The sequence below is a fragment of the Pocillopora verrucosa genome, chromosome 4 (assembly GCF_036669915.1).
Source record: "Pocillopora verrucosa isolate sample1 chromosome 4, ASM3666991v2, whole genome shotgun sequence".
Taxonomy (NCBI): domain Eukaryota; kingdom Metazoa; phylum Cnidaria; class Anthozoa; order Scleractinia; family Pocilloporidae; genus Pocillopora; species Pocillopora verrucosa.
The window spans coordinates 20,327,510-20,352,975 of record NC_089315.1 but is presented as its reverse complement, the minus strand read 5'-3'; the positions used below and the strand labels follow the sequence as shown (position 1 = coordinate 20,352,975).

General features: G+C 36.3%; 3 protein-coding genes across 7 annotated transcripts in view; 1 reads left to right on the top strand and 2 right to left on the bottom strand.

Moving 5' to 3' along the window:
• LOC131773128 (ras-specific guanine nucleotide-releasing factor 2) overlaps nt 1-1,417 on the bottom strand; it is a 31,074-nt gene extending 29,657 nt beyond the window's left edge. Inside the window, exon 1 of the mRNA XM_059089105.2 lies at nt 873-1,417. Within this exon, the coding sequence (XP_058945088.1) occupies nt 873-1,136 (264 nt within the window). The 5' untranslated portion in view covers nt 1,137-1,417. The remainder of the gene's footprint in view (nt 1-872) is intronic.
• A 95-nt stretch (nt 1,418-1,512) lies between these two features.
• Nucleotides 1,513-20,275, top strand: LOC131773124 (putative leucine-rich repeat-containing protein DDB_G0290503). 4 transcript variants are annotated; one of them, XR_009339308.2, is made up of 29 exons: nt 1,513-1,971; nt 2,190-2,702; nt 3,320-3,403; nt 3,918-4,015; nt 4,321-4,462; nt 5,248-5,373; nt 5,967-6,134; nt 7,369-7,521; nt 8,331-8,407; nt 8,742-8,850; nt 9,825-9,892; nt 10,314-10,377; nt 10,662-10,696; nt 11,042-11,107; nt 11,951-12,101; nt 12,207-12,293; nt 12,552-12,632; nt 12,845-12,895; nt 15,160-15,233; nt 15,345-15,438; nt 15,734-15,816; nt 16,096-16,261; nt 16,512-16,595; nt 16,904-16,934; nt 17,128-17,197; nt 17,320-17,397; nt 17,886-17,957; nt 19,605-19,720; nt 20,008-20,275. XR_009339308.2 is itself a non-coding variant. In XM_059089097.2 (29 exons), exons 1-28 carry the CDS (start codon nt 1,810-1,812, stop codon nt 19,715-19,717), a joined length of 3,042 nt encoding a protein of 1,013 aa, XP_058945080.2. In that variant the 5' UTR covers nt 1,513-1,809; the 3' UTR covers nt 19,718-19,720; nt 20,008-20,275. The 4 variants fall into 4 exon arrangements, 3 of the variants coding, with proteins under 3 accessions (XP_058945080.2, XP_058945082.2, XP_058945084.2); XM_059089097.2 differs by having other exon boundaries at nt 19,663-19,720; XM_059089099.2 differs by lacking the exon at nt 20,008-20,275 and having other exon boundaries at nt 19,595-19,672.
• LOC131773126 (synaptotagmin-C-like) lies at nt 19,876-25,321 on the bottom strand. Of its 2 annotated transcripts, none has more exons than XM_066165713.1 (4): nt 25,127-25,321; nt 24,305-24,993; nt 21,102-21,237; nt 19,876-20,809 (listed from the first exon to the last, which is right to left on the bottom strand). In XM_066165713.1, the coding sequence occupies exons 2-4, from the start codon at nt 24,884-24,886 to the stop codon at nt 20,505-20,507; spliced, it is 1,023 nt and encodes a 340-aa protein (XP_066021810.1). In that variant the 5' UTR covers nt 24,887-24,993; nt 25,127-25,321; the 3' UTR covers nt 19,876-20,504. The 2 variants fall into 2 exon arrangements, with proteins under 2 accessions (XP_066021810.1, XP_058945086.2); XM_059089103.2 differs by having other exon boundaries at nt 25,131-25,321.
• Between the last annotated feature and the right edge of the window lie 145 nt (nt 25,322-25,466).

Here is a 25,466-nt window from a genome sequence, read left to right as displayed (position 1 = left end):
ATAGTAAACTACAAAATAGCACAACTTTTCCAAGTATAAGATTCTTATTCAAATTTCTGGACCGCAATAAAGCCACAACAAAATGTATTCAACCTCAAATGCTTCCTGGGCAAAATAAAAAGCATATTTGTTCATTTTATGTATGAATAATAAATAATCGATTGCAATTATCTCTGTTCTTGTTTTCATGCCATTTGCAAATGTCAACAGAAAATTGTCAAACCGAATTTTTGAGAAAACGGTTGAACGAAGAAAAAAACAAAACTACTCTAAGCGAAAAAATAGAAAGCACCCTAAGTACTCAATGAAAATTAAGGACCACAAAAATAGGCACGGAAAAAGATAAATATATTCATGGAAGGGATGTTTTTAAATTGATTTTGGGTGCTTCTCTGTATTTTGTTGACAAATTTAGCGAGAAGCTAAAAGTGCGCATCATATCTCATGCATCGCCCACACAATACTTGACTTTTGTGTTTCCTGCAATATCAAAAGCGGGTATGAGGGGAAAATATTTTGACAGCAAACGAAAATCGTCGACGATTGCCTTTCCTTGGATCGTGAAAAGGCTTAAGTCTAAGCTGATCCGGAGCTCACTTTATGGCAAGGTGGAAATTAAACCACTTGGATGAAAGGCTCTCTTTTTTTAAAGACACCAATACGGTATCAGACACAACTTTTCATGCTTTCTATTCTGAAGCCCGAAGTTTGAGAAATGGATCCAAATCATAACCACACGCGAGGCACGAACCGATGGGGAGAAAAAAAACACTTTGACCACGTACCCCAAAGGGGAGGAACATTTACACAATACAACAACAAGAAGGAGGTCAAGCAGAACACAAAGATTTAAAAACATTCGACAGTCATACCTGATTTTCGGTGTCCTTTAAGTTGGTCAAGCACAATCTCTCACAACTGCAATGCTCCAAGTATATAACTCCACAAAGTTTTGTAGAATCCTCGCTCTCGAAATAAAACAACAAATTTTGGTACAAAGCAAACCACCGCTGAAGCCATTTGCCAGCGTTTTCGTGGTTTTTCATGTACACACGACCGCTTATTGAGTAGTCAAGTCGAGCCAGTGAAGCCAAATAGTTGAGCTGCTCTTCTCCGATCCTTACAGAAGTAGGCATAGTGACCCTACTAAATTAAGCGAACGAAAGATTCATAGCTGACTAAGCGTAAAATATGTTTGCCAAAAGATGAACTCGGTCTCCCGGTGATTCCCAATTCGGAAGTGCGATCAAAGGTAGTTTTCTTTGGACGACGAGCATAAGTTCACTCTCAGAACTATAAAAATTAATCCCTCCACGGACAGAAAAGGTTGCTATTTCATAACACAACGACAAACTATTGCCATTTTAAGTCGTTTGTTGTTGAAAAATTATAAAACGCAATATTTTCAGCATAGATCAATTCGCGCGCATAACAAATATTACTACTAAGGGTAGGGAGGGTGGGAGAGGATTCTCGCTCTGTTCCCTGGGGTCTGGTCTGCGGTCGACTGTCATGAGGTGATTGCCTTCTTGCCTTCTTCTGTTGTTTACGTCTGTCTTGAGGCCTAAAATTGCATAGCTTTGGACACGATTTCTTTCTTGGCGACTTGTGCAAGCCTTTTTCCTCACTTTGGTGTATCAGAACGGTTCAAAAAGGCAAAAACCATAAGCAGGGGACTTTAAAGCATGACTACGTAAAGTTGATTTGTCTTGGCAAACTCGTCAGTTTCCCAGTAGGCTGCAGCATTGGCAAATACGCCGTATAAATTCAGACTAACCCAAGACCAATTGGTTATAATAGGAATGAATAATGAACATTGCCCAACTACTAACATCAAGTACAGATAACATAGAAGACAATGAGTTCTCATATTCTCGAGTGCATCATTTGTTGACTTCCAAGGCAAGGCCACCGCAGTCTGTAAACAATAGCGGAAACAATTCTCACAGCTTCACTAATTCAAAGTTTGTGGTGAGTATCTTTCTTTTTGCAGCCCTAGCCGAGGAAAGTAAATTTGAATTTGTTCAGGTGCTGAAGCTTTTTAAATTTTATTCACAAAATTAGACCTACAAAACTCTGCTGACGTAGATAACATTATAGTCTTCTTATCTCGCAGATAAAAAAAATTAGCCGTTTTGCATTGCAACAATGAAGTGGGTACTGATCTTTTCTCTGATTTACTTTTGCAGGACCCATTTTGTCCTTCATATAGTAACATGGGTATCGAAATCAGGAATTTGCAGAAGGCTCTCAATTTTCCTTCAGATACTCTGTCTAAAACCAGCACTCTGACTACAAATCTCTGGAGTAACCAAAATAGAACTTGTCAGGTGTTCTTAACAGATAGTGGGTACTCATCAAAGGCTGATGGTCAAGGCAATGAAGATCTAACACAAAGTGTTTTATCCTCTAGTGATAAAATTAGTGGAGCTCAAGGTCCAGCTACTTTCTGTTTGGAAAACTTTTGTGACTCAAAAATTAACTCAAATACTGACCACTTTGACTGTAGGGGGCATCACCTGAATTCCACCAACTTGTTTGAAAAAAGCTTGAACACAAAGACTCACCGGTTTGACTCTAGGGGACATCACCTGAATTCCAACAACTTGTTTGAAAAAAGCTTGAAGAGTTCACTGGATGATAGTGAGACAAAGAGAATTTTGTTATTGGAAAAGCTCAGGGAAGCTCACCTTACAATTCAGGTAAATGCCATCTCAATCATTACTATAGGTAACTACATATGTATTGCAAAGGAAAGTTACTGGGGAGCTGAGGATTTTTCTAGGTAGTTGCTGTGTATACCATTTTAATGAATAAATGTGTATTATGTGCATGCCAAACCATAAGTATGGTTCTTGCCCATTTTTGTCTCCCTTGTTAGTAGTTTAAATGTACTTGTAATGAGCAGTTTTCTAAGAGCCCAGGATATTTGCTTATTTAAACTGAAACACTGCAATATCCCCTCATTTAAAAACAAAAAAAAGAGTGATCACCCAATGATGTTTGACGAGTAACTATCATTTCAGCCTGTTGTCTCAGGCAGTTTTATCTTGAAAAAGTAAGAGGTTTTTTCAAGGCTTTCAGCTTATTTCTATTAACACAATAGCGTTATTACGCAGAAATCTTAGAATATCACTTTTACCAGTAATTTCATTTTAACACAGTCATGTAAACTTAGATTCACACACCCTATTCAAGGCTGAGATGTGTTAAACAATTTTTAATGCAGAGCTTCTTAAACATTTTAACTACATTACTTTGTACAACTGTAGGTCAATTTTTATTGATGTAAAGTCAATAACTTTGTTCTCATTAATAGAACCAAGCAGAAAAACTGGCAGGAACAGAAAGTGAGATCTGCCTTTTACGTGGTCAGCTTAAAAGCATAGCAATTCAACAGGAGGTGTGACTTCATGTTACTCTGTAACATTCAACTAGTGTGGTTTTTTATTCTCAAATGCATTTCAATTATTCTGTTGCTCTTACAGTCCCTTTGTGGTTTTCCCAACCAGTAAGGCCAGGTATTATATATCATGTGGATCAGTTTCACAGGTAGTCGCAAATCTCTGTGAGTTGTGAATGGTGGGTATGGTGTACTTCCTGGAAAAATGGCTGCCCCAGAATAACCACCTCCCTTAATTAGGGTTGTGTTTGGAACAACAAAGTTAATAAGTGCAACCCAAAAATCAGTAGGTCTTGCAACCCTATTATTGCGCTTATTTGGAAAATTCTTTCACAAGCTGCAATCCTTTATACATTAGGTACCTTGAGGAAACCAGATATAAATTCTTTCAAATGTGCAGATTAAGACAGAGAAGAGGAGTAGCCCCTCCTGCTAGACTTAGGTTGAGAATGGGTCAGTATCTCTACATTGTGTCGTAACAGACAAGAGTCCTTATCTCTGTTAACTTTCCCAGGGACTGCAGGAAGAGATAGATTGTTTAACCATGGAAAAGAAGACCCTTGAGTTTTTCAAATCAGAGAGCTTAAAAAATCATGAGGCATTTCTGATAAGGTTTGTACTACTCATAACCAAATAGTGTTTACAAAAAATACATGTAGTCCATGTTTCAAGTGTGCAAAGCTGTTTAAATAAAAAGAAATTGCAAGTGAAGTCTTGAGAAAGTTGCTTGTTTTGGTTGCTTCATTAAATATACAGTCACTAACATTGAAAATGGAAAATACTTTCAATCCTCTCCTGTGATTTTTGTTGGAAAAGTATGGACATCTTTTGCCAAGTTAGCTCGTGATGAGAAGGATTTGCTGGAAGTAATTCTGATATTGACAAACATTTTGTCTTATTCTTTCATACCACCCCAGAGTGAATGATTTAGAGAGGGAATTGAATGTTTTGACTACAACTCACAAAACCTTGCAAGATGAGGCTAAAAAGAAAGGAACTGGTTTACAAAAAGCAAATAGTTATGCTACCTTACAGGAAGAAAATGACAAACTCCAAAAGGTGCACCCATCCTCTCTGTCTTTCTCTTTTGTTAGTGTATGTCTATCTCTCTGTCTGTGTCTGTCAATTGATATTTAGTAATTAATATTAACATTTTTAACATCTAGTAGTTATATGTAAAAGTTTTTGCTGTGAAGGGCTGTCAAATGAGTAATAATTATTCTTACAATCTGATTGGTGGCTGAGGGAAGGTAGTTTGAGTGGAATTGAAGGTACAGCCATAAAACTTGGCAGGAGAGTCTAGTTGACTTAGGCAACAATATTTGCGCTGGATCAAAGCGAAGGAAAATACATTCACAATCAAAGTCAATTTTCAATTGGATTTGCTTAGAATAAAACTTCTCCATCAAAACTGGGAAAATTCTTTTACAACATTAAAACATTCACCCATTCAAAACCTATACTTACATCATTATGGAAAACTTATGATTGATCATTTCAAGGTCATTCAAACCAAGTCTCAGCTTCAATGCAATTGAACGATTATTGACGGTTAATGTGCAGTAATAGCAGCTGTAACTGAGCTTTGTTACTAATGGTATATATATAAAAAAAACTTTCTGTGGGACATTATATGTGAGTAGAACCACATGATACTGTGATGTATAGTCTTTTAAACATGAATTAATTAATACATGTATGCTGTATCTTTGAGATAGATACAGTGTAATCTCATTTATAAATGTAAATTTAAAGTGTACTCAACATATAGTAGTCATAGGTATAATTATGTAATATTTTTTACATAAGTTAAGTGTAAGAATTATATGATTTAATTTTTGTAGGATTATAAAAAACTTTTACAAGAACATGCATCCATTAGACTTCAATTGTCAGAAAGAATTAAAAATGCCAAAGAGGCAAAGAACAAACAGCATCAACTCAAACAGGAAATTATACAGCTGAGAATGGTAAATATATTTGGTGGTTTTTTTTTTTTTGGTTAGTTTTACTGCATTGTTGACTAGGTCAGGGTAGTCTAATAAGACCTGCTAGTCATAGAGCCAAACTTTTTAAATTAAGTTACACTCAAAAGTGTGATGATGTATGTTCCTGGATATGCAGACATATGCTTGCTCAAGTTTTCTTTAATGGCTGGCATCGTGAGGTGTCAACAGCTAAATTTAACACCTCTTCACCCTGCAGACAATGCTCCACTCCCATCAGTGTTGAGTTTTTTTCTGTATATTTTCATACCATGATAATGAATGTGCCCATGAACATATTATAATTTGTTTGAAGCTACTATGTTATAAAGTTTTTAAGATCAATTAATATGTTACAACTTTTTACCCTTAAATGGCCAAATGGCAGAAATGGTGTCACTAAGAATTTGTGTTTTGAAAAACAAATAAATGCACTCTTTGCATGTTGGGCTGGAATTCTAAAATTCTCAAGGCTTTGGATCACTCATTTCAGTCTCTAGCCCTGATATACAAAATAGTTTGTTAATTTGTTTAAATGTTGTACCACTAAAATGCTTTTATGTGTATGCTATTTGAAGGAAAGAGACTTACTATGTGGAAAAGTGAGTATTCTTGAGGAGGAGATCCTAAATCAGCAGCAAAACCATAACAACATGATTAAGGAACAGGAAAGACTGATGAAAGATAAAGCAGAGCAGGACCAGAAAATTCAAAGGGAAATTCATGATAGACTTTGCTTGAAAATGGTAAAGGGTAACTGTTAAGTGTAAATTATCATATGATTTTGAGTGCAATTTGGTATAAATCAGCACAAGTAAATTTTTCAAAGGCAAAAGGGAAAAACAAGGTTCAGTAGCTTTTAGTTTGCTCCAAGATAACAAGGTTAGTAACATATTTATTACATTCTTGGGGTCAAATAGATGGGAAAGATTTCAGTTCAAAACAATTTTTGAATTCAGCAGGCCACACAGGGAAATGGGACCTGCCAAATTTACTAATCATTATTTACAAACTAATTTAGAGATGTATGTAACACCAGGCCAGGTTCATGAAGACTTTTGAAGAGCCAAAGGTCACTTGTCAACAACTTGTCGTGCTGAACTCTGTGTGTGGGAAATGCTTACTGATCAAATAAGACCAGAGATAACAGAAAATCAGCTGTGATTAATGATGATTTATTGACCATAATTGAAAGTAAACTGAAATATAATGCAGTGAATCAACTTATTACCAAATGACAACTGATTACAAGATAATGCAAATCACGAATCAATAATGGAGAACATTCCGATCATAATTGCAGTGTAACAAACGTTTCTAGCTGATCTTTAAAGACATAGGGAATCAATAATAGTGAGAGAATATGTTTACTTCTAATTGTTCTAAAGCAATATCAATGATATAAATGAACACAGTTATAAAATCCTTGAGGCCATAAAATTGCTGGAGATAACAGGCTATAGAAAAACTAAATGGGTCCTTTGAAAAACTGGGCGCTGCCACTTGGAGCTACCTACTTGACTTGTTCGGGTACCTTTGATTTAGTTGGTTGAAAAGTGACTTTAGGGAATAAAGGCTATAAGTTCAAACTTTCAGTACTTCAGAATTAGGGGTAGAAACAGTCTATACTTGCACTCTTAATAGCCAAGCGTGACTTAAACTTAATTCTACCAAAAACAGGTATGGTAGCTCTACTAAAGCTAAAAACTAGAACTACTGAAAGAAGGCGGGTAACAACATCTATGTATATGTATACGTGTTAAAGCTTATGACATAATTGCTAACTAAAGTAAACAAAATTGACAAATTTGTGAAGAGAATTAAGAATAATCATGAAATGTGGAAGCCTCGATTTAATGTTTATTACAATATGTTACAAAGTTATTTATTTGTTTGGTTATTTATTTATATTTTCACAACATGCACTTCCAAATATACTTGTTTGGAGGCTTATAATGGCCTATTCATTTTGGGTTTTAGGTCAATGATCTTCTTAAAGAGGAATCATCAATTGTGAAAGATGCGTTTCAGAAACTTGAAGGGTTTGTTAACTCTTTGGAGCAGAGTTCAAAAAGCATGAGTTTAGAACTGGAGCAATGCAGACAGGAGAACCTGAAAAATAATACAGAAGAGGTAATGTGGAAGAAGGCATTAAAATTTACCAGTTTTTGAAATAAGATGTTGATGTGCAATGTTAGTGGTGTTGATAATTTCACCTCAGTTGGGTATAGTGTAAACAGGTAATGGTGTTCCTGAAGTAAGACTATTTTGTGCCCTTGAACCTTGAAAAATTTGTTATGAAATTTTGTTTTTCATACCAATCCCGAATAGTAAAGAGGATACTGTAAAGCTATTTATTGCTAAGTCTGTAAATCAATAATTGTCAGGATAATTACTTTTCACATTCAACCATATACTCTGTTAAGGGAGGTTTTCAAGCAAGATCAGTTTAAATGTTGGAAATCTTTGTTGAAAACTAACCTTTGCCAGATTGGAATGTGTGTTAAATTCCTGGTGTAATCTATAATTTCATCCTAAATTTCTGCTTTATTTAAAACAAGGTTTACAAATGTTGTACATCTGACAAGTGAATTGCATGTTCAGTAATAGATCACAGATGAAGGCAAAATGCGGGGAGAACAAAAAAGGAGCACACAAGGGCTAACCTAGTATATACGACACTGAATGATGTTCTTACTATATTATCATAGGTCTTGGTATATTATCATAGGTCTCGGTCTTGAAATGCTGCCCTTGGCCTATGGCCTTGGGCAGTATTTTCAACACCTCAGTCACAGTTTTTCACCATACGGACCTCCCAGCCGGCAAATAACATATATATATCATATTGTACAGTACCATGTTATATACATGTATGGTATTGTATGATCACTAACAGCAGTGATTTTGGTTTTTTATTCTGTTCTGTTTTGTCAAACAAGATAAATGAGAAACAGCTGAATGAGGAATTTTTGCTAAAGATTGCAAGTGCCAAGAGTCATTGGGAAGAATTAGAAAAGTATGTTTTTCTTCTGCTTTATGCAACATTGGTGACCTGATTACACTTGAAACACCCATATATGCAAATTTTATTTAGAGGAGAGGATCTACTCTATCTATAAGATTGATTGTGATGACTGAAAACTTTGAGCTGAAAGATTACCTTACTACTCTTCACTTCTACCTTTCCCCATTGAATTTCCTGGAAAGAATTACTGATCTCTGATACAATTTCTTAAACATTTCTGTGCCAAAACAAGGACTGTGGAAAGCTATGCATGCCAGCAAGTTAAGTTGTAGGAAAGGGAAAAGCAAAGATCCTGCCTTTGTCAAGAAAATCTTTTCACTTGCAGCCAAGTTTCATCTCTGAAGGAAAGAAATATTATGCTGAAGAAGGAAAAGGAAGAAAAAGAGAGGCAGCTGCAATTAATGAAAATGTGCCAAGAGACTATTACAAAACAGGTGTGAGCATTCAAGAATTGTGCTCTAAAATAGATTCAGTAACCAATATTATTATGGCAAGTTATTCATGAGGTCAATCTAAGTTTTCTGATGCCCTCAGTTGTTTTTGTACAGACCTCTCAGCAAGGTCCATTAGCTAAAACGATCACAGGCTAATGTTCCTTAGTGCAGTCCTCATGCTCAGTTAGTATGGAGTTCTTATATTCTATGAGAATTGCTATCAATATGAAAAATATTTTTCAAGCAAGCTTTCAGGACCATATCTGCTTTATAAATATTTTAACCAAGATATTGACTAAACTATAAATTGTTGTCTTGCCCTCCCTTTCTTCTGGGCCATCCCCCACAGCACAAATGCTAAAATTTGTGAGCCTTTCCCCCTCTAAAATGACCCACCCCTCCTTTGGTAGTTTGGAAATATATTTTGTGCACCAGCTACGTCATGTTGGTAATACATGTAAAAAATAACATGCTTTTGACTGGCTGAAAACAAGTGCATTTTCCATGTAACACAGATGCAAAGTTGTAACACAAGTGCAAATTACAAATAGTGCTTGTGCTGTCAAAATTTTGTCTGTCTTGACTTTCTGTGATGCTTTTTTCATGTAAATTGTTCATAAGCAATACCATGATTTCTCTTGTTAAAATTGCAGTTGCCCTATTGGCTCATGCAGTTTTGTTGTCTTTGAAAAATGTACTTGTGCATACACTAAATGGCACATGATATCATTTTATTACCTAATTACCCAAATAGTACATAAAAAGTACACATAACCTAAATTGTTAATGGTACTCCTTTCATTCTATTACATTTCCAGTCAGTCCTTTGTAAAAACATTATCCCCTTATTATACATGGTGGGAACAGATCACTCTTTAGGGTCTCCTAATAGAGAGAGACAGTGCTGGTTAAGATATGCTTAAAAGTTTATGATGACTAAATATTTCTACTTCTTGCCTTTTTTCATTCTGTAGCAAGCATCTAAGTTTAAAGAGCTAAAAGAAGAAAATGAAAAACTTCAATGCAGTGTCTGTGTGGTCAGGTATTCCTTGTATTTTTTCTCTTTTTCTGTGTTTTTCTGTATGAATTTTCTGAAAATGTTTAAAGCATAGTTCATTAAATACAAACTTCTTGCTTGTTTAGAAAATAATGGGTGATTTATCAAACTAATAATAGGAAAAATTTTGTTCATGTCCTAGGCAGTTAGGTCTTTTTAAAAAAATTAAATCATATATGATTTTCTTATATTCACAGTCAGAATTGATTGAGTTATTATGAATGACAAATGACTCTTAGAAAAAAATGCAAATAGTCCAAAACCTATTGTTAAAATATTCTTAATCCTATTGTTCAGAAATTGCACAATGGATTGGCTCTACCCTGTTTCAGCAGGGTTATATTGTGTATGTAACTGTATTAGTTATTATAATGGTTTGAAATTGCTAACTTTTGCTTTGAAATAGGAAAGCAAATGATGAACTTCAAAAGCAACTGGAATATCGGAAAAATGATTTTGATGTGTTGAAGGTATCTTTTCGTTAGTTTGAATTGATATATACAGAATGGGATGAATTAAGCTGAGTGTTTGAAAATAAATTGAAATAAAACAAGTGATGAAAGCCTTGATGTACAAGTAACAAAAGCTGTTCTAAGGTTGCTGTATGCCTTCCAATTAAGGTGACCCCCTGGAAAAAAATTCAGGAACACTATTTAGTTAAAGGGTTTTCTTTTAGTTTAGCTAATAATGATATTGACCATAATTGTTTATCACCTTCTTGTAAACTTGACAAAACTGATTTTCCTTCCTTCAGAATTCATCCAAAGAGTCAGTTTCAACAGGTGAAAGGTGGGATATACACCTCATTGTTAACTAATTAATTTTTTTTTGAAAGAACTTGTAAATTTGCCATATCAGCATGTAAGAATAATAAACCAGTTTCCATTTCCAGTCGTCTTTTGGTGTTTCTATCACTTGAATCTGAGCTTATGGGATTCCCAGTTCCAAAAAGCAATGGTGCCTTAATATGCCATTTCTGTACGAAATGTATGGTAAGGTTCAGCACAAGGAGACTGACTTTTTCGGTGTTTCCTTTTAGCTTTACATAAGTGTCTTTAAATGTTGTGCTGGAAGATCTCAGTCTACATAATTTAAAAATTCCAACATATTGAATTATTTCTCTCCCGTTTGCAGTGACAAAAATTGTTGTATTCCCTTCTTGGAAGAGGAGGTGGACAAAATCAAAGAAAACGTAACAAGGTGATTTTTCTCTTTATCTTTAACCAACTTGTTTGACTTTTGATAGCTTATTGTGGCTATGATCAATCAAACAACAGTTTAGAGAATGTCTTTTAAGGAACATCATTAGCATGGATGAACAAAAGATGTCCCTGAAAATAATGGTCAGCACACAATTGAGACTATTCCCATCTAAACATTTGCTTCATATACTCCTTGACAATTGAGAGATCGACTCATCAGCAATAGTTGTAAATTAGCCAATTGGATCACCAACTGAATGGCTTGAATTACAGTTCGATTTCAACTCATCTGTAAGGGTAATTTTTCCTTGAATCTCATCCCTTGGTCAGCATATGATTAATTCTATTTAGTTGGTATCACATTCCTAAAATGGAATGAAGAACCTACTAAAATGTGTCTAGCTCCCAACACAGGGCTTCGTAGTTCAGTTGGTAATGATACCCAACTTTATGTGGGAGGCACAGCTTTGAATCCTGAGGAAGCCTAAATTTTTTTCCGACTTGTTTTTTACTAAAAATTGCAGTTTATCTATGAGGATTATTTCTTCACTTCATTGAGGTTTTGATTAAGCCATATTATGTTTGGTCAGTTAGTGGGATTACTTTTCTCTCTATACATTTTGCAGGAGAAAATAAACATGATTCTACTTAACACTAAATACACACTAGGTAACTTGACATAGTTGCTTGTTTATACTGCCCCTCATTTCATTGGTTCATGATTCAATCATGGTACAAATACCTGGCAGAATCATCCGTATAATCACTTGGGTTGCACTTGAACTGTGCTTATTGGCATTATGTCTTTGTTACTTACTTAAGATTCACTCTTCTCCCAAAGGCTAGAATCTGAAAAAACTGAGCTGATAAAGGAGATTCACAAGTTGCAAGAAGAGCAACAAGCATGGTCAATTCAAAGGAGTGAACTTAGAATGACACTGGCCGAACTTAGTGCAGAAAATAGCCAACTCAGAGATCAATTGAAAAAAAGGGTACTGTTAATGTCTAATTTTTTAGATTCATAACTCTGTCAGCTTCTCATCCAGTGAGATTCTCAAGTCTACTAAAGTGATCCTGTGAAATATATATTCTTGTAGCCTGCTGTGAATGGGATATTCAATGTCAGAAGAGATCTTGAACTTGAAAAGGAGGAGGCAGTAAACAAGGCCAAAGAGGAAATGAAAGTAGGCACATCTCCTTGACAAATCTATTACCAATCAGAAGTAATGCTTCACAACACACATATACTGATCATTTGTAATATTCATTTTTATGGTTGTGTAGTATGCAATTTTGACGTAAAGTAACGTGCTTGAAATTGTGTTTTATTACATTATTATATCAAACAGTGAACAGTCTTTAATATCTGTTTACTTTGTCATCCAATCAGAAAACTTAATTGTGATGAGCCCATTTTATGTTATGATATACAATTCCAAAAGGTGTCTTTTGATGAAGTTTGTCTTGAATTGAAGACTGTGAAGTCAGAACTCAGTAAAGTGTGGGAAATGCTTGAAATTAAGGTAATTTTTTTTACATGTACTTACAGAGTTTTTTTGCATTCCTTTTTCCTCGTTGTAAAAGTTTGCTACCACAAAGAGCAACCCGGTTATTTATTTTATTGCTTTAAATGTGGTATCCATACTACTCTGTATGAGACAGAATTTGATCTCTCCAGATATTTTAATAGAGACCTGGTGTACAACTTAGTGCCGTGACTTTTTGTCTCACCTAGGATAAGCAGTTTGGGGAACAGTCACAGGAGTTGGAATATGAACATCAACAGGTACTTTAGTGAAGTCACACGATCGTAGCTCTATCTAACAGATATGTAAACCAAGAAGACGCTCTCGCGAGTGTGAAACGAAAACAGTGGAAGGGGGTAGGGGAGTAGATTTGAGGTTATCCTAAGAAGGGCAGGTGACAGAGCCTCCAAAAAATTTAGTAAGAGGAGTAAGTTGAAATGAAAGTAAAGATACAGTTTTAATCCTATAAAATTACATACAAAGCGTAACCAAATAGCGGTCGCCTCCAATAGGGTGACGTTGGAGATACCCGTTTGGACAGTCTGACCGGTGTTTCCTTGTGGAGCCTTTGTTTATTCGTTGGTTTATTTCCCTGTATTGTATGAATCAATTTGACGTAATTAACGATTTTATGGGTTTTCAAAGATACTTAAAATCGTAGGAAGTAAATGGGTTTGACAGTTAAGTCAACTAGGTAACTGCTTGTAGACGGTTGCATAGTGTCGGATTTATTCAGTACCAAGAGATGATCAAGCCCGGTTCTCTCATTAACACTACATCACTAGATCTTTTGTTTCTTTTAATGCAAAATAGCACTGTTTCTCTATCAATCATCTATTCTAATCTTTTATAGGTGGAAAACTTTTATCAAATTTTTATTAGGCTAATAAGCCAAGAAATTTTCGTCGGTAGGATCGGATTTGTTACCCCAAATTACTTCTTTTGTGATAAGTATTCAATTTGTGCCATTTTTTTTCTTTTGTTCTTTTACTTGTTGTTGAAAGGTTTTGACTCAAGAGAATAACGGTATGAATGACGCGCTGATAAAGAAAGTAACCGACTTTATTACTAAAGGTGAAATACTATAAACATAAATTAAATTGAAGACGTAAACACTAATTTGATATATAACTTTCACTTTCGGTTTGATTTGCTTAAACTGTTATCAAGAAGTCTGAGCTGTAAAACACACTGGAAAGAAATTGTTCAAATAGTTGGGCTGGCTTTTAAACTAATACTTTGTAACCAATAAACGCTTTCCTTGCTACCATCGATGACAATTAAACGCAAACTATCAACAGACTCAAAGCTTCAACTGATGCAACTAAAACTGTGGTGAATTTTAAAGTCGTAGTATATCATTCAAAAGCCTAACTTCAAGCAATATTTGAATTTTGAGTTAAATCTTCTCATTTTAAAATGGGCAATTCTATTAAGGCCTCGAGCTATTGTGTTTCTCTTTTATTCCAAGCTTTCACCGATCGACGGCATCGTCAGGGAATGTAACGAAAATATCCACTATGCGTGGCATAAAAGCGATGTAGGGGATATGACTGGTTACTATACATCAGTGTATATTCTGGTCATTCGTATCACCTACATCGCTTTTATGTCACGCATACTGGAATATTTTCGTTACATTCCCTGACAATGCCGTAGATCGGCGGAAGCTTAAAATAAAAAAGAGCTACAGCAGCTTAATGCTTCAATCTAATCGTTCATTTGATTAACGTGCTACATAAGGAAAACTTTAAACGTTTTCTAGTTTATGTTATGCGACGGTCTTAAATTAAGGCGACGACAAAAGGGTTTACAGTCGAACCTGTATTAACAGATCACTGACGGGGAATGGCGGGATTTTATTAGTGGTATTATAATAAACGATAGGGGTATTATAATAAACGATAAACAACGCCACTTTATGCCATAATTTACCACTTAATCCGACTTACTTTGATTTTGGAAAAGAAACATTGATTAAAAATTACTTGAAAGATAATTAGTAGTTTTATTTGAGTGGTCCTGCTTTCAGCGACCGTTCAATACAGGTGGAGGACAATAAAAACAGGCCGTTGGGACTTAGTAATGAGTGAAAATTACAATGATAAGGGGAAAGAAATTCAGAACTTTGACAACTGACTGCTTACTTCAGGGTGACTGCTTAATACGGTGCCGTTTAATACAGGTTCGACTGCCAAATATTGCTTAAACTATTGAACGAGAGCAGTTTAAATTGGATGCAACCCAGGGCACGTTCTTTGAGCATTACACATTACATTAACCTGTAAGTTTCTGTTTTTGTTTGTATTGTCAATATACCCGGTCTTTACCACTGGCCAATACAGTAAACAGCGGACTGGTCAATTCCGTTTCCTTTTTGACCAAGCTGATACACGCACGAGTTAAGCAGGAGTCTGGCAAATTGGGAACGGAAAATATTGCTGCCCATGCTATCAAAACAATTATTAGACACACCCTTTTTGTTTCCTGGTGACCAATTAAAGTATTCTTGCTTCAATTTCAGTCACAGAAATGGGCTGAAAAGCTGACGCAATTACGAAAAGACTATGCCGACCTTGCAGCTATCACATCAAGCAGGTCAGAATTAACCCAAATTAGTTTTTGCATAGGTAACGCGGAAACAATTTTAATATACCACATCATCGACTTCACAATGTAATAACCTGATATCCTCTCACTGTCTTTCAGGAGCCAAATGATTTGTACTTTAAGAGACGAGTTAGCTCAAAGATGCTTGGAGATTATAGAGCTAGAGTCTGCACTTTCATCCTCAACTCAGCAGGTGATACTGAACTCTAAAACAGAACTGGAGAACTTATTTGCTTTTCGAGTAAGATATAGTATTCACGTTCATTTGTGGCGGCGGTGCTTGTACGTTACCGCGGGCACCATTTCAGTGATTTCCTTAAGTATGGATGTATAAGCAGCGTGTAAGTTTCTCCCTCGCCCTCTTTTGCTAAAACTCTATGTCGTAGTATTTTCAGATGAGGCGGATTATTGAATGCAAGATTGTATATTTGATCAAGTTTGAGAAGACTGTTCAGTTCAAGTTAATAATTTGATTTATTTTAATTTAGAGAAGTAACTCGGTGGAGACGTCAGCAGGGCTTGCCAAAAGCCACCAGTTAACCAGAAGAAGATCTGATGGTGACATTAAAAAGTAAGTGCAGTCATGGTGTAGTCACTTACGATGGAGATTGGAACGTTCAGACTTTTTTGTCAGTCTTGTGGTCAGAAGTACAGTTTACAAAATTTGCTATTAAGTCAGGGTTTTGCCTGTTTTTAATGTCATAATGACAAGTACCGGTGTACATATATATTCTTGACTATATGGCCTTTTTGGAAGCGTTCCGTATCCGCGTTAGGCACTTATTGCTTACTATTTATGACTGCATGGTTGACTGCAGACTGGACAGTAGCGTGTTTTCTTACGTCATAGAAGTTGTGGTCCATGCCGCCTCTTAGCAGAAAATTGTCTCGCGGATTGTATGGGCGTTAAAATGTTTGCAGCCAAAGACTACTATCTACGCAAACGAGTAGAGGATCTTACAGCTGATAGAGATTCAGCGCTGCAGAATTCTCAGGACCTGCTTCATGGCATGCAGGTAGCATACGTTCAATTGTTTATTAGTAGGGTTCAGGGAGCTACTTCACGCTTTGTGTATCCAATGGAATGTGTCTTAATCGTCATCATCGTTGAGTTTCCTCGTTCATTTGTGATGTTTTGTTATCTTTATAGAGTTCATCTTACTATTTCCAGTATTTTAAGGTAGTTTCCAAATGACGCACGATATCCTAACTTAACACCTTTGAATATTAACTGACCTGAAAAAAGAGCTTGTTGATTATTTTTAGCAACTGAGAGAAGCGTATGAAGAGGAGATAGGAAGACATCTGCAGCAAGAGAGCACCAAGTCTGAAAAGGAAAAACTTTTTCAGGTTTCTGTAATTTTTATTTGATTTTAATTTTCAGCTCCCCTCGATTCTACGATTAACACCTTTCTATCAAATTACGCTGTGGTGTGTTCATTCGTTCTTATCCGCCCTTTTTCATTAAGAAAAGTTGTCTTTGCAAAATTCGTTTTGTAATCGTTTGATATCCGTATACTTGCTCGCAAGATTCCTTCAATACGTTGGTGTTTCATAGATTCCATCTAGACACGCAAACCACGATAGATTTCGCAAACACAACGGCGACAACTTGTTGATAAATTTATAACCATTGCTCATCCTGATGCCTCACTCAGGTGCATAATGAAGATGACGATCAGTTATTTGGTAAGTTAAATGCTTGCAAAGTTGAAGATGCTTACAAAACTAAAGTATTGTAACCTTTATGGGCTTACTGGGGCGTTTTTGTCTTTGTGTATGTGTCTTTTAAGGGAGCCTTATTCTGAACTAAACAAACGAATAATTCCTATTTTCATGGATGAACTTAGCCTTTCTGGTCTTTTCTCTTCCCGTTGTTTAGGTGCAAACTCCAAACTTGATACGGAGGTCAAGCAGTTAACAGCTCAGAAGGTTGCATTGGAAGTCAAAAGGTTTTTTTTTTTCCCTTTCCATTGAATTTTTGTGTTTATCTGTTCTTTGACCTTACACGTTGATTTCAAATGTCAAAAATTGTTCCCACCGCAAGTCATGACGTTACTAAATGTCTTTGCAGCAAACATTTGGAATGTGAACGCGACGAACTGCGAAACCAGGTGGAAGAACTCTGTAGAATGAAAACATCAGTTGAGGAGTACGTCAGTGTTTACAACTACCTTGTGGAAATTGAGACCGGCCACTTCCTGTAACGAAAGACTGACTTTCCATATAACGAATTGCTGTAGATCATGTATTTTTATAATATGAATTCCAACTTAAGAGTGGGAAGCACAGATTCAGGACCACACAATGTCCAGTTCTTGTACAAAGAAAGATTGGTGTTTTGCCCTGATTTACACGAGCATGTAGCCATCTGCTACCTGTAATTGTTGGTCTGTACTATCCAAGAATTCGAGTCAGTTCCTCGCAATTATGAGGTCGTGTTTTTGCCTTAATGATCATTGGGACACAAAGTCGGTATCAAACCATTTCTCCCTGTTCATCCATCTTGATCAGTACTGAAGAGTAACAATAATTAACCATGCACTTCACGCTTAGTAAGCATCATTGTACCGTAAGAAGAACAAACCTACTGCGCAAAGTTCAGTAGGTAATTTATAAAACTTGTATTTCTGTTTTTAGAAAAGCCGTACAAGTTGATTTGATTTTGAGTCTTAGGAAGCGCGAGAACAAAACGACGTCAGGGCGAAAAAGGTAAATTTTCTGAAAAAAAGATAACTAATTTAACATAAGAACATGTTACAGTCAGTCCCAAATCTCCAACCCCTTTGTCAAATTTCATCCTACTCGGCTTCGATTCTTGGTTAATTCGGTTGGTAGAGAGTTCCAGCCCAAGATCAGATTAATACACGAGGTCTTTAAATAACTGAAGAGAATGAGTCTTCTTTGCATGAAATCTAAGAATGGGTTGACGGGTGAAAGAAGATGGGTTGGGTTCCCCTCTCGCCTTAGGACTCATAATCCTTAGGCTCTCTCTCAAGCCTAACCTCGTTCCCAGGGGAAGGTTAGCATTAGGGTTAGGGTTAGGGCTAGGGATAGGGCGGGGGAGCGGTTAAAGAACCTCATGACGAGTAGAGCACGAAGCATTTTCAGTCTAACCTTTGTTTGTTTGTTGTGCTGTCGTGATTGATGGGGGCTAGTTGAAACACAATGATACTTAAGCATTCACCTTTTAGCTGAATATTCTGAACAATCAGGTTTATGCTCATCGGCTCGTTCGTAATTGGGAAGAGTGAAACAAATGATTTAGCATGGTTATCGAAAACTGGATCGTTACCATTCGACAATTTTGAATTTTTTATTCGTATAGGTAATCACATGATTTCGAGTGCAATTTGGAATAAATAAGCACGAGTAAATTTTTTAAAGACTAACAAAATTGCACCAGCCCGTAGGGCGAGTGCAATTTATGGTCTTTGAAAAAATTAACAAGTGCTTGTTTATTCCAAATTGCACGAGAAAAATCATGTGATTACGTGTTAATAATATACATAGATAAATACGAGATGGCTTATCATAATTAAACATAAGCAAAGCGCGCGCATCAAGTGCAAAAAAAATTTATTGAAACCGTGCGTTCAACAAAACAACCGCGTAGGATCAAAACAATAACAGGCAATGATATCTTCACATCTTTAAGGTGCAAGAAAGTTCAAAGTCCGACTAAACAGTTCAAGGAATAGTTCAGTCTGTGTCCGAAGCACTTTCGATGAAATGGAATCGTCGTTCCCGAGGTTTAACTATGACTGTTTTTAATTTCGGCGTTGGATCGCTTGAGCAAAGTGTTAAGCTGGGTCGGCTCGTAATTTTCGATTTCCTTGGCAATTTCCTTCTCTAAACACCACTTTTTCCAAACTGACAACCAAATAGCATTGCTTTTTATAGTGTTTTCGTTGTTTAAGCTGTTTTTCAGCTGCGGTGGCGAAAAAAAACCTACTTAAAACGCCGGCCATTGTTTCGCTCGCAAATTTTCAAATTTTGTTGCGACATCCAAGGCTCGCATTTGATTGGCTATTTGTGAGTTTCTTTGATTATTGACCAATCAGAATGTCTGATTTGTTTCTTTCTTTGAACTGAATTAACCCTCTTCTGCACTGAATTAACTCTCTTCTGCACTGAATTACCTGAAAACTGCATTTATCTTAACCAATAAGAACCATGTATATTATTATGTTTGGAATATTGGGCGTTGTATCGTGACGAAACAGTTATTCAATTGTACGGCATTATTCCGTTTTCCTAATGTCCTAAAATGAAATAAGCAAATTTACGGTTTAATAGTTTGTGGTCGTTTTTGATTATTTTTTTTATTCGCGCTTGTTTGATTTGAGATGATTTCAGTAAGACTCAGTCAACTCATGTGTGTGGAATAATCGCCTAATAATAACAACGCTTTCAGGAGCAAGAGTGTTGGTTTCATGTCACGTGGTTCCATGCAAGAGAAGACCAATTGATAGGTTGGTGTTTGCCGTAATTTAAACCACACCTTTATTATAGTCATGTGTACTGCTTCCCTGAATCAATCGTTCAAAGAAAAAATGTTGTTGTAAATCCGTCAACAGTCGGTCATCTAAATTTTGTGGTTTTGAAATAACCAACAGTGTAAAAAAAATCATCTGATCAAGTTTTTATTTTCATTAGAGGTATATAGCCTATCTCTACTTCTGCTTTTTTATCTGTATGGCTGGAAAACGAACAGGCTAAAATCAGCTTCTCTTCTCACAAAGTATGTCTTTTCTTTCAGCCTCTTTCAAGATGAAATTGCGCCAAACGTCATATCACTTTTCACGTTAATTATCCATGTCGTTTTGCCAAGCTGGACTTTAGGGAAACAAGCTGTGTAAATCCCAGCCCAGTTACGCTTGCCATATTGGATAGGATGACGTCTGTTACACCCTCTCATGGATTGTATATTTAATAATTGTTTTTTATGCAAAACTGTAAATACAATCCTTGTTTTAAAAAAAGTTATAATATTTGGTAAATAATATATTAAACTATTTCTAGTTGAATTTGCTGCTATATACTTTTGTTTTGTCCTCAATCTTGCTATTACTACGGTGGTCCTCAGTAAACGCCTGAAGAGTCTGATGCCAAATTCAAGCAGTTGCATAGATTAACCTTAATGTATCGCCGAAACACTTATATTTGAAAACCCTACAAACCTCACTAACATGCGGAGTTCCTATGTTGACGTCTGTTTGGAGATTGGAGAATTTTAGCTGCTTAAGATGCGTTAACTCACGAAAGAATGTGTGTCATTGCCACCTCTCTTCCCGAGTGCCGTTTCCTCATGACTTCGTCCCAGTGCTCTTTACCAGTTCCCTCACACAGAGGTCCAATTGTCATTTCACCGATGATCTCGTCCGTAGTCAGTAGATCATGGTTCAAAACTCGGATGGTGAGGGAGTATTCATTTATAGTTTCGCCGTCGACATCAAATAGGAAACCTTGATTCCACACCGCATTTACACCGTGTGTTTTCTTAGTTTGTCTGGTTTCCAATACCGTGCCATTTGCCTCCAGCATTACACACACGTACGGTGCTAAAAGAAAAAAAAGGAGGAGCAAAATTCGAATAGTTGCCGATTTTTGAGGAGTTTTTTAATAAATATTCTTCAGACTCTAACTTAAAAATGTCACTTTATATTTTAGTCTTGTGACCTAAGGTTATGAACTCGCTAAAAATTAAAAAGCCGGGCTAGCCCATTAGTAGATGGTGGGATGTATCTGTTGCAGGTAGCAACGGATTCATTTTTTCTTTCTTGTTCTTCTCAACCATTTTTTTTAATCAGAGTCTTTAAACATTCTAATTCAACCAAGAAACAGTATACTCACCGGCATTCAAGAACTTGCTGGTTCTCACTAGATTTGTGGCTTTCAAGATGATAAGGTTGAGTCTTTGTCGTTTTGCCTCGTAGCGGAACGAGATATGTATTTCACCTCTGCTAAAACTTAGAGAGCGTCCTCTGGACTGCAATCAAACGAGATTTCGCAAAATGTAAACATGTGAAAACTTGAATAAATTTTCTAACTTGAAGCGCCTCCCTTTAAATCTTTAAATGCCTTCGTTTTCTGGGAAACTGACTTGCTCCAGAGTGCCTATTGTTCTCGTAGCATTTACTTGCCGTAGCAGAAAAATTATAGATCTGTAATATTACCCGCGAGTTTTACAACTTAAAACCTCCAATGGCCGTTTGCGCGCTACTTTCAGCCAACCTATCACCTGCTTAAATTTCGCTGACCCCTTAAGTTTTCTTTTAGGTTAAGCATTATCACTCATTTATAGCGACATATCGCGTGTCACAGAAACAACTAAGGATACTCAGTAACAAATTTCTGTCCGAATTAAACCTCTCATCGAGGCAAACCGTCAAACAACATGAAAACCTTGCATCTTTGTAGGCTATAGCTATGCCTTTTGCCACAACCTACAGCTTGGCCACACGAAAACTCGAATAGTCCTTGTGAAACTTCGGCATGTTATCGAGACAACGCAAACTTTGTTGAAATATTTTCCGAGGTAGAAACAGGTTATAATAATAATAATAATAATAATAATAATAATAATAATAATAACTTTATTCACAATTCAAGATTATTTACATGATACAATTGATAAAATTAATATACGAAATTTAATAAAAATTCAAAATTATGTATAATACAAAAAGCATTTAGCTTGAAAATTGCCCTAAAAAAACTTTAGATGCCCGCAGTGGCGACGTTAACAGGTTATTGCTTTCTTTTCGGATAGAAGATAAATTAACTTTGAAGAAAGCATTAGATGGAGTTATCCGGTAGGAAGTCTGAGACAACTTTTAGGAACATCACTGAAAAACGCTTTCTGGAGATCCTTTTATCTCTGTTGAAAACTTACAAATTTTCATACAGTTTCAAAGAGCAATTGAAAGAGCTCCCATAACTGAAATTTATCATACGGTAAGTAAGAGCAAGGTATAGCAGCTGACGCACCGAAAGAGTTTAAAATTCGCGGCGATTGTTAATAATTCGACAAGTGCTACTGATTTTACAATGGGCATTGTTTAGTTTGACAGGTATATTGTTATCCAACGACAGTTTTCAAACTGAAAAGGATAGTTGTTCCCGTTGAACAATTTTCGAAATTAAACGGATTCTGTTCGACGGAAGATAAATCTGCCATTTTCCGTGCGTTGATTGTTGGTGGGTTGTAGGGGCTTTAAGAAAATCTATCTTGATAATGACTTTCATACTAAAAAGGACCGAATTTTGTGGAATTTAAAGTGCAAAAAGATAATTCTTCTACTTCGTAAATGTCCTTCATTTTAGGTCCAAATTGTAGATGCATTTTTAATCTTCCAAAAGCCGCTCGTTGATCTAGAAGTTGGTACTTCTAAAACTTAGAAAAGTGAGTTTTACGAAGCGTAGTGGGCTAACTTTGACCAACTCTCCTCTAATTTGGACTAATCTAGGGCTCATCAGAGTGAGATCGCGTTTAAATTTGTGAGCCGGTTTTCTCAGTTTGGGTCAGTTATGCGTTGCGCTTTAGTGATTCTTACTCAACATACCACGACTTTTTGTGGTTCTAAACTTCACTAAAAAAAGTTGGTGTCATTATTCTTTTAATGCTCTTTCTTTTAATACATTTTTACCTTCTTCTTCGCTTTTTCTGTTCTCGATACCTTATACTTCTACAGTTCGCTTTCCTTCAGCTAGATTTTTCTCCTTTATCTTTTTAGAATTGATTCGCTTTCAAGATGTATACAAGTAAGACTTCGATAGATTACAGTATAATGGCTATCATACCTCAAATTTTGCATCGGCCGTATTAAGATTGGTGAAAATTTTCTATTTTCGTTATTCAAAGTGAACACCAGTAGCCCTACAGAAGAATTTTAAAAAATTTTAAGACGGGCTGAAAATAAAATCACACTGCAAATCGGATTTGCACTTTTTAGCCTTTTGAATTTGCTACGTGTACCTCAAACTCTAGTTCGGAATATCATCAGCCAGTATACGTGTGACCAAGGTTATGTTGTATTGGCGGATGCTGACAATGCTTACAGCTCACTCACATTGCAGTGGTTCTAGAAAGTTTAAGGTTTTACTGTCTCGATGGACCTTCGGTTACACTCACGAAACTGAAACTGACAAACGATGTCAAAAATTCCTAACCTGTTTGACGGATATTGTTACTTTGATCGTTACTCTTAGCTTAATTTTGTTTTCAGGCGCCAGAACTTTACCTTTTAGATGCAGCCTTGCCTCTTTATACCAATAAACATATTTTTAGGTAAAGAAGTAAGTGCACCAAAGTGGAATAAGAAACTTCTTTCCAAATAGCTCAAACATTCCGAATTCTACAAGGGTCAACAAGAAGTGTGCTTCGTCTAATGAAGAGGTTTTGAATTACCGTTAAGGACCGACATTGTAGTTTGTTACTGATCATGGACACCAACAATACTGAATACTGAGGCCGAGAGGATCACTGAGAGGTGTCAATGATCTAATGCTACCAAGCTTGAATCAAAAGCCGCAATTAAATCAGTCCACATAGTTACGTGATTACACCTTCATCAGATAAATGGCTACAATATTTAAGATGATTTAGCCTTAATTCTCTGCCAACGCAACTCAACCCAATTTCTTTCATCGGAAGTTAGATGGATTAGATGGCCAATATTAGACATTATGTCGGAATATGCTTTGAAGTTTCACCGGGTAGTCTGTTTCGCGTTTTTCCGCGGTGAGAGCTGAAACATGCTTCCCGTCGAGATGAAACTAAGAACCTGAACTTCTGCGCGGGGTATATTTGAAATTCTCTAAGTTCTTCAAAACATCTCTGAACACCAAACACGCAACATTGAACTTAATAAGGAAGTGCAAGAAGAAAACGTTTTTAAACACTTAGAGGGCAATGTCTTCTTAATTAGTTAATATAATGTTATGGCAGGAGTTGCGTCTAATTATAGTCCTCTACAATTCATCGTCTTTCATTAGCACGTTATACTAAAATGGTAACTGAAACAGGGTCATAACCCGGTGTAAGCTTTTCTTACCTGAGATTTGGGTAACAAGTTCCTCCATATTATCGTTGGCTCACTAGGGTGAAATTTCTCCAAATTAAATCGCACATCCGTGTAGCCGATCATTTTCCCTCTGCTAAACTTATCATATCCATACAGACCAAGGCGAAGGGTTAATTCCATGAGATCGTTCTCTGAGTAACCAATAAACTCGAATGTTTCGTTAAATATTGGTTCTGCAGTGCTGCTTTTGATTTCTGTTCGATAAATGTTGAAGTCGTCTGGCAGAAGTTGAAATCGCACTTGTGTTGGTGGGTGTTTTCCATACCATCGTATCGGAACATTTAAAGCGCACATGATATTAATGAATAAGCGAGATTTATGAAAATTGTAATAAAGAGAAAACTGCAACTGACACGGTTTATTCTCTAATTTTTGAGCAGAAATCATGTCACACTCGCATGGACTGTAAAACGTTGATACTTTTCGGCAAGATGGACACGGAGAGAGATTTTCTTTGTTTTTCTCCTCGTTACCTAATTCTACACTGCCGAGTGCTGATGGCAAGATGGGCTCCAACTCCTGGATTTCTCCTGTGCGACTGTTTTTCTTCATCTTGGCGAGTTTTCTGCTTCTATAGCGAAACGCTATTGTACAAACAACTATTGCGATACTGGCAAAGAATATTCCACCGGCCACGGACAGGATCAGAAGAATAAAAGCTAACAGAGCAAAGTAAATCATTAGCATAACACAATAAATGTCAGACGCTCACTTAATTAGATATTTTGATTCATTATCTCTTGAAGAATTTATAAAATTATCATGTAACTTCGTTTAGGAATCCCAACGTACTCACACATTGCCATGTACGAGGCAACCCTCAAAACTCCGTAGATACTTTATTGGACAAATTTGCTCGCAGTTCCGTGTTTAGTTCGCCATCCAATCGATATTTTTAAGGACGGAGTGTTATGTCAGCGTGTAAATTCGTGTTTCTTTCTTCTCTTTTCATTGGCTACCACTAAAGAACTGAAACAATAGAACTGTACTTTTATTCTTCACGGGTCATGGAACTTCAACTTTAAAAACATTCCTGAATGCTGAAAGAGTGTAATGCAACCTCTGTTCAGATCACGTACTGCTTGTAACGTTATTTTGTGGGTTTGTTTGATCTGTTTTGTTGTATGCTGTT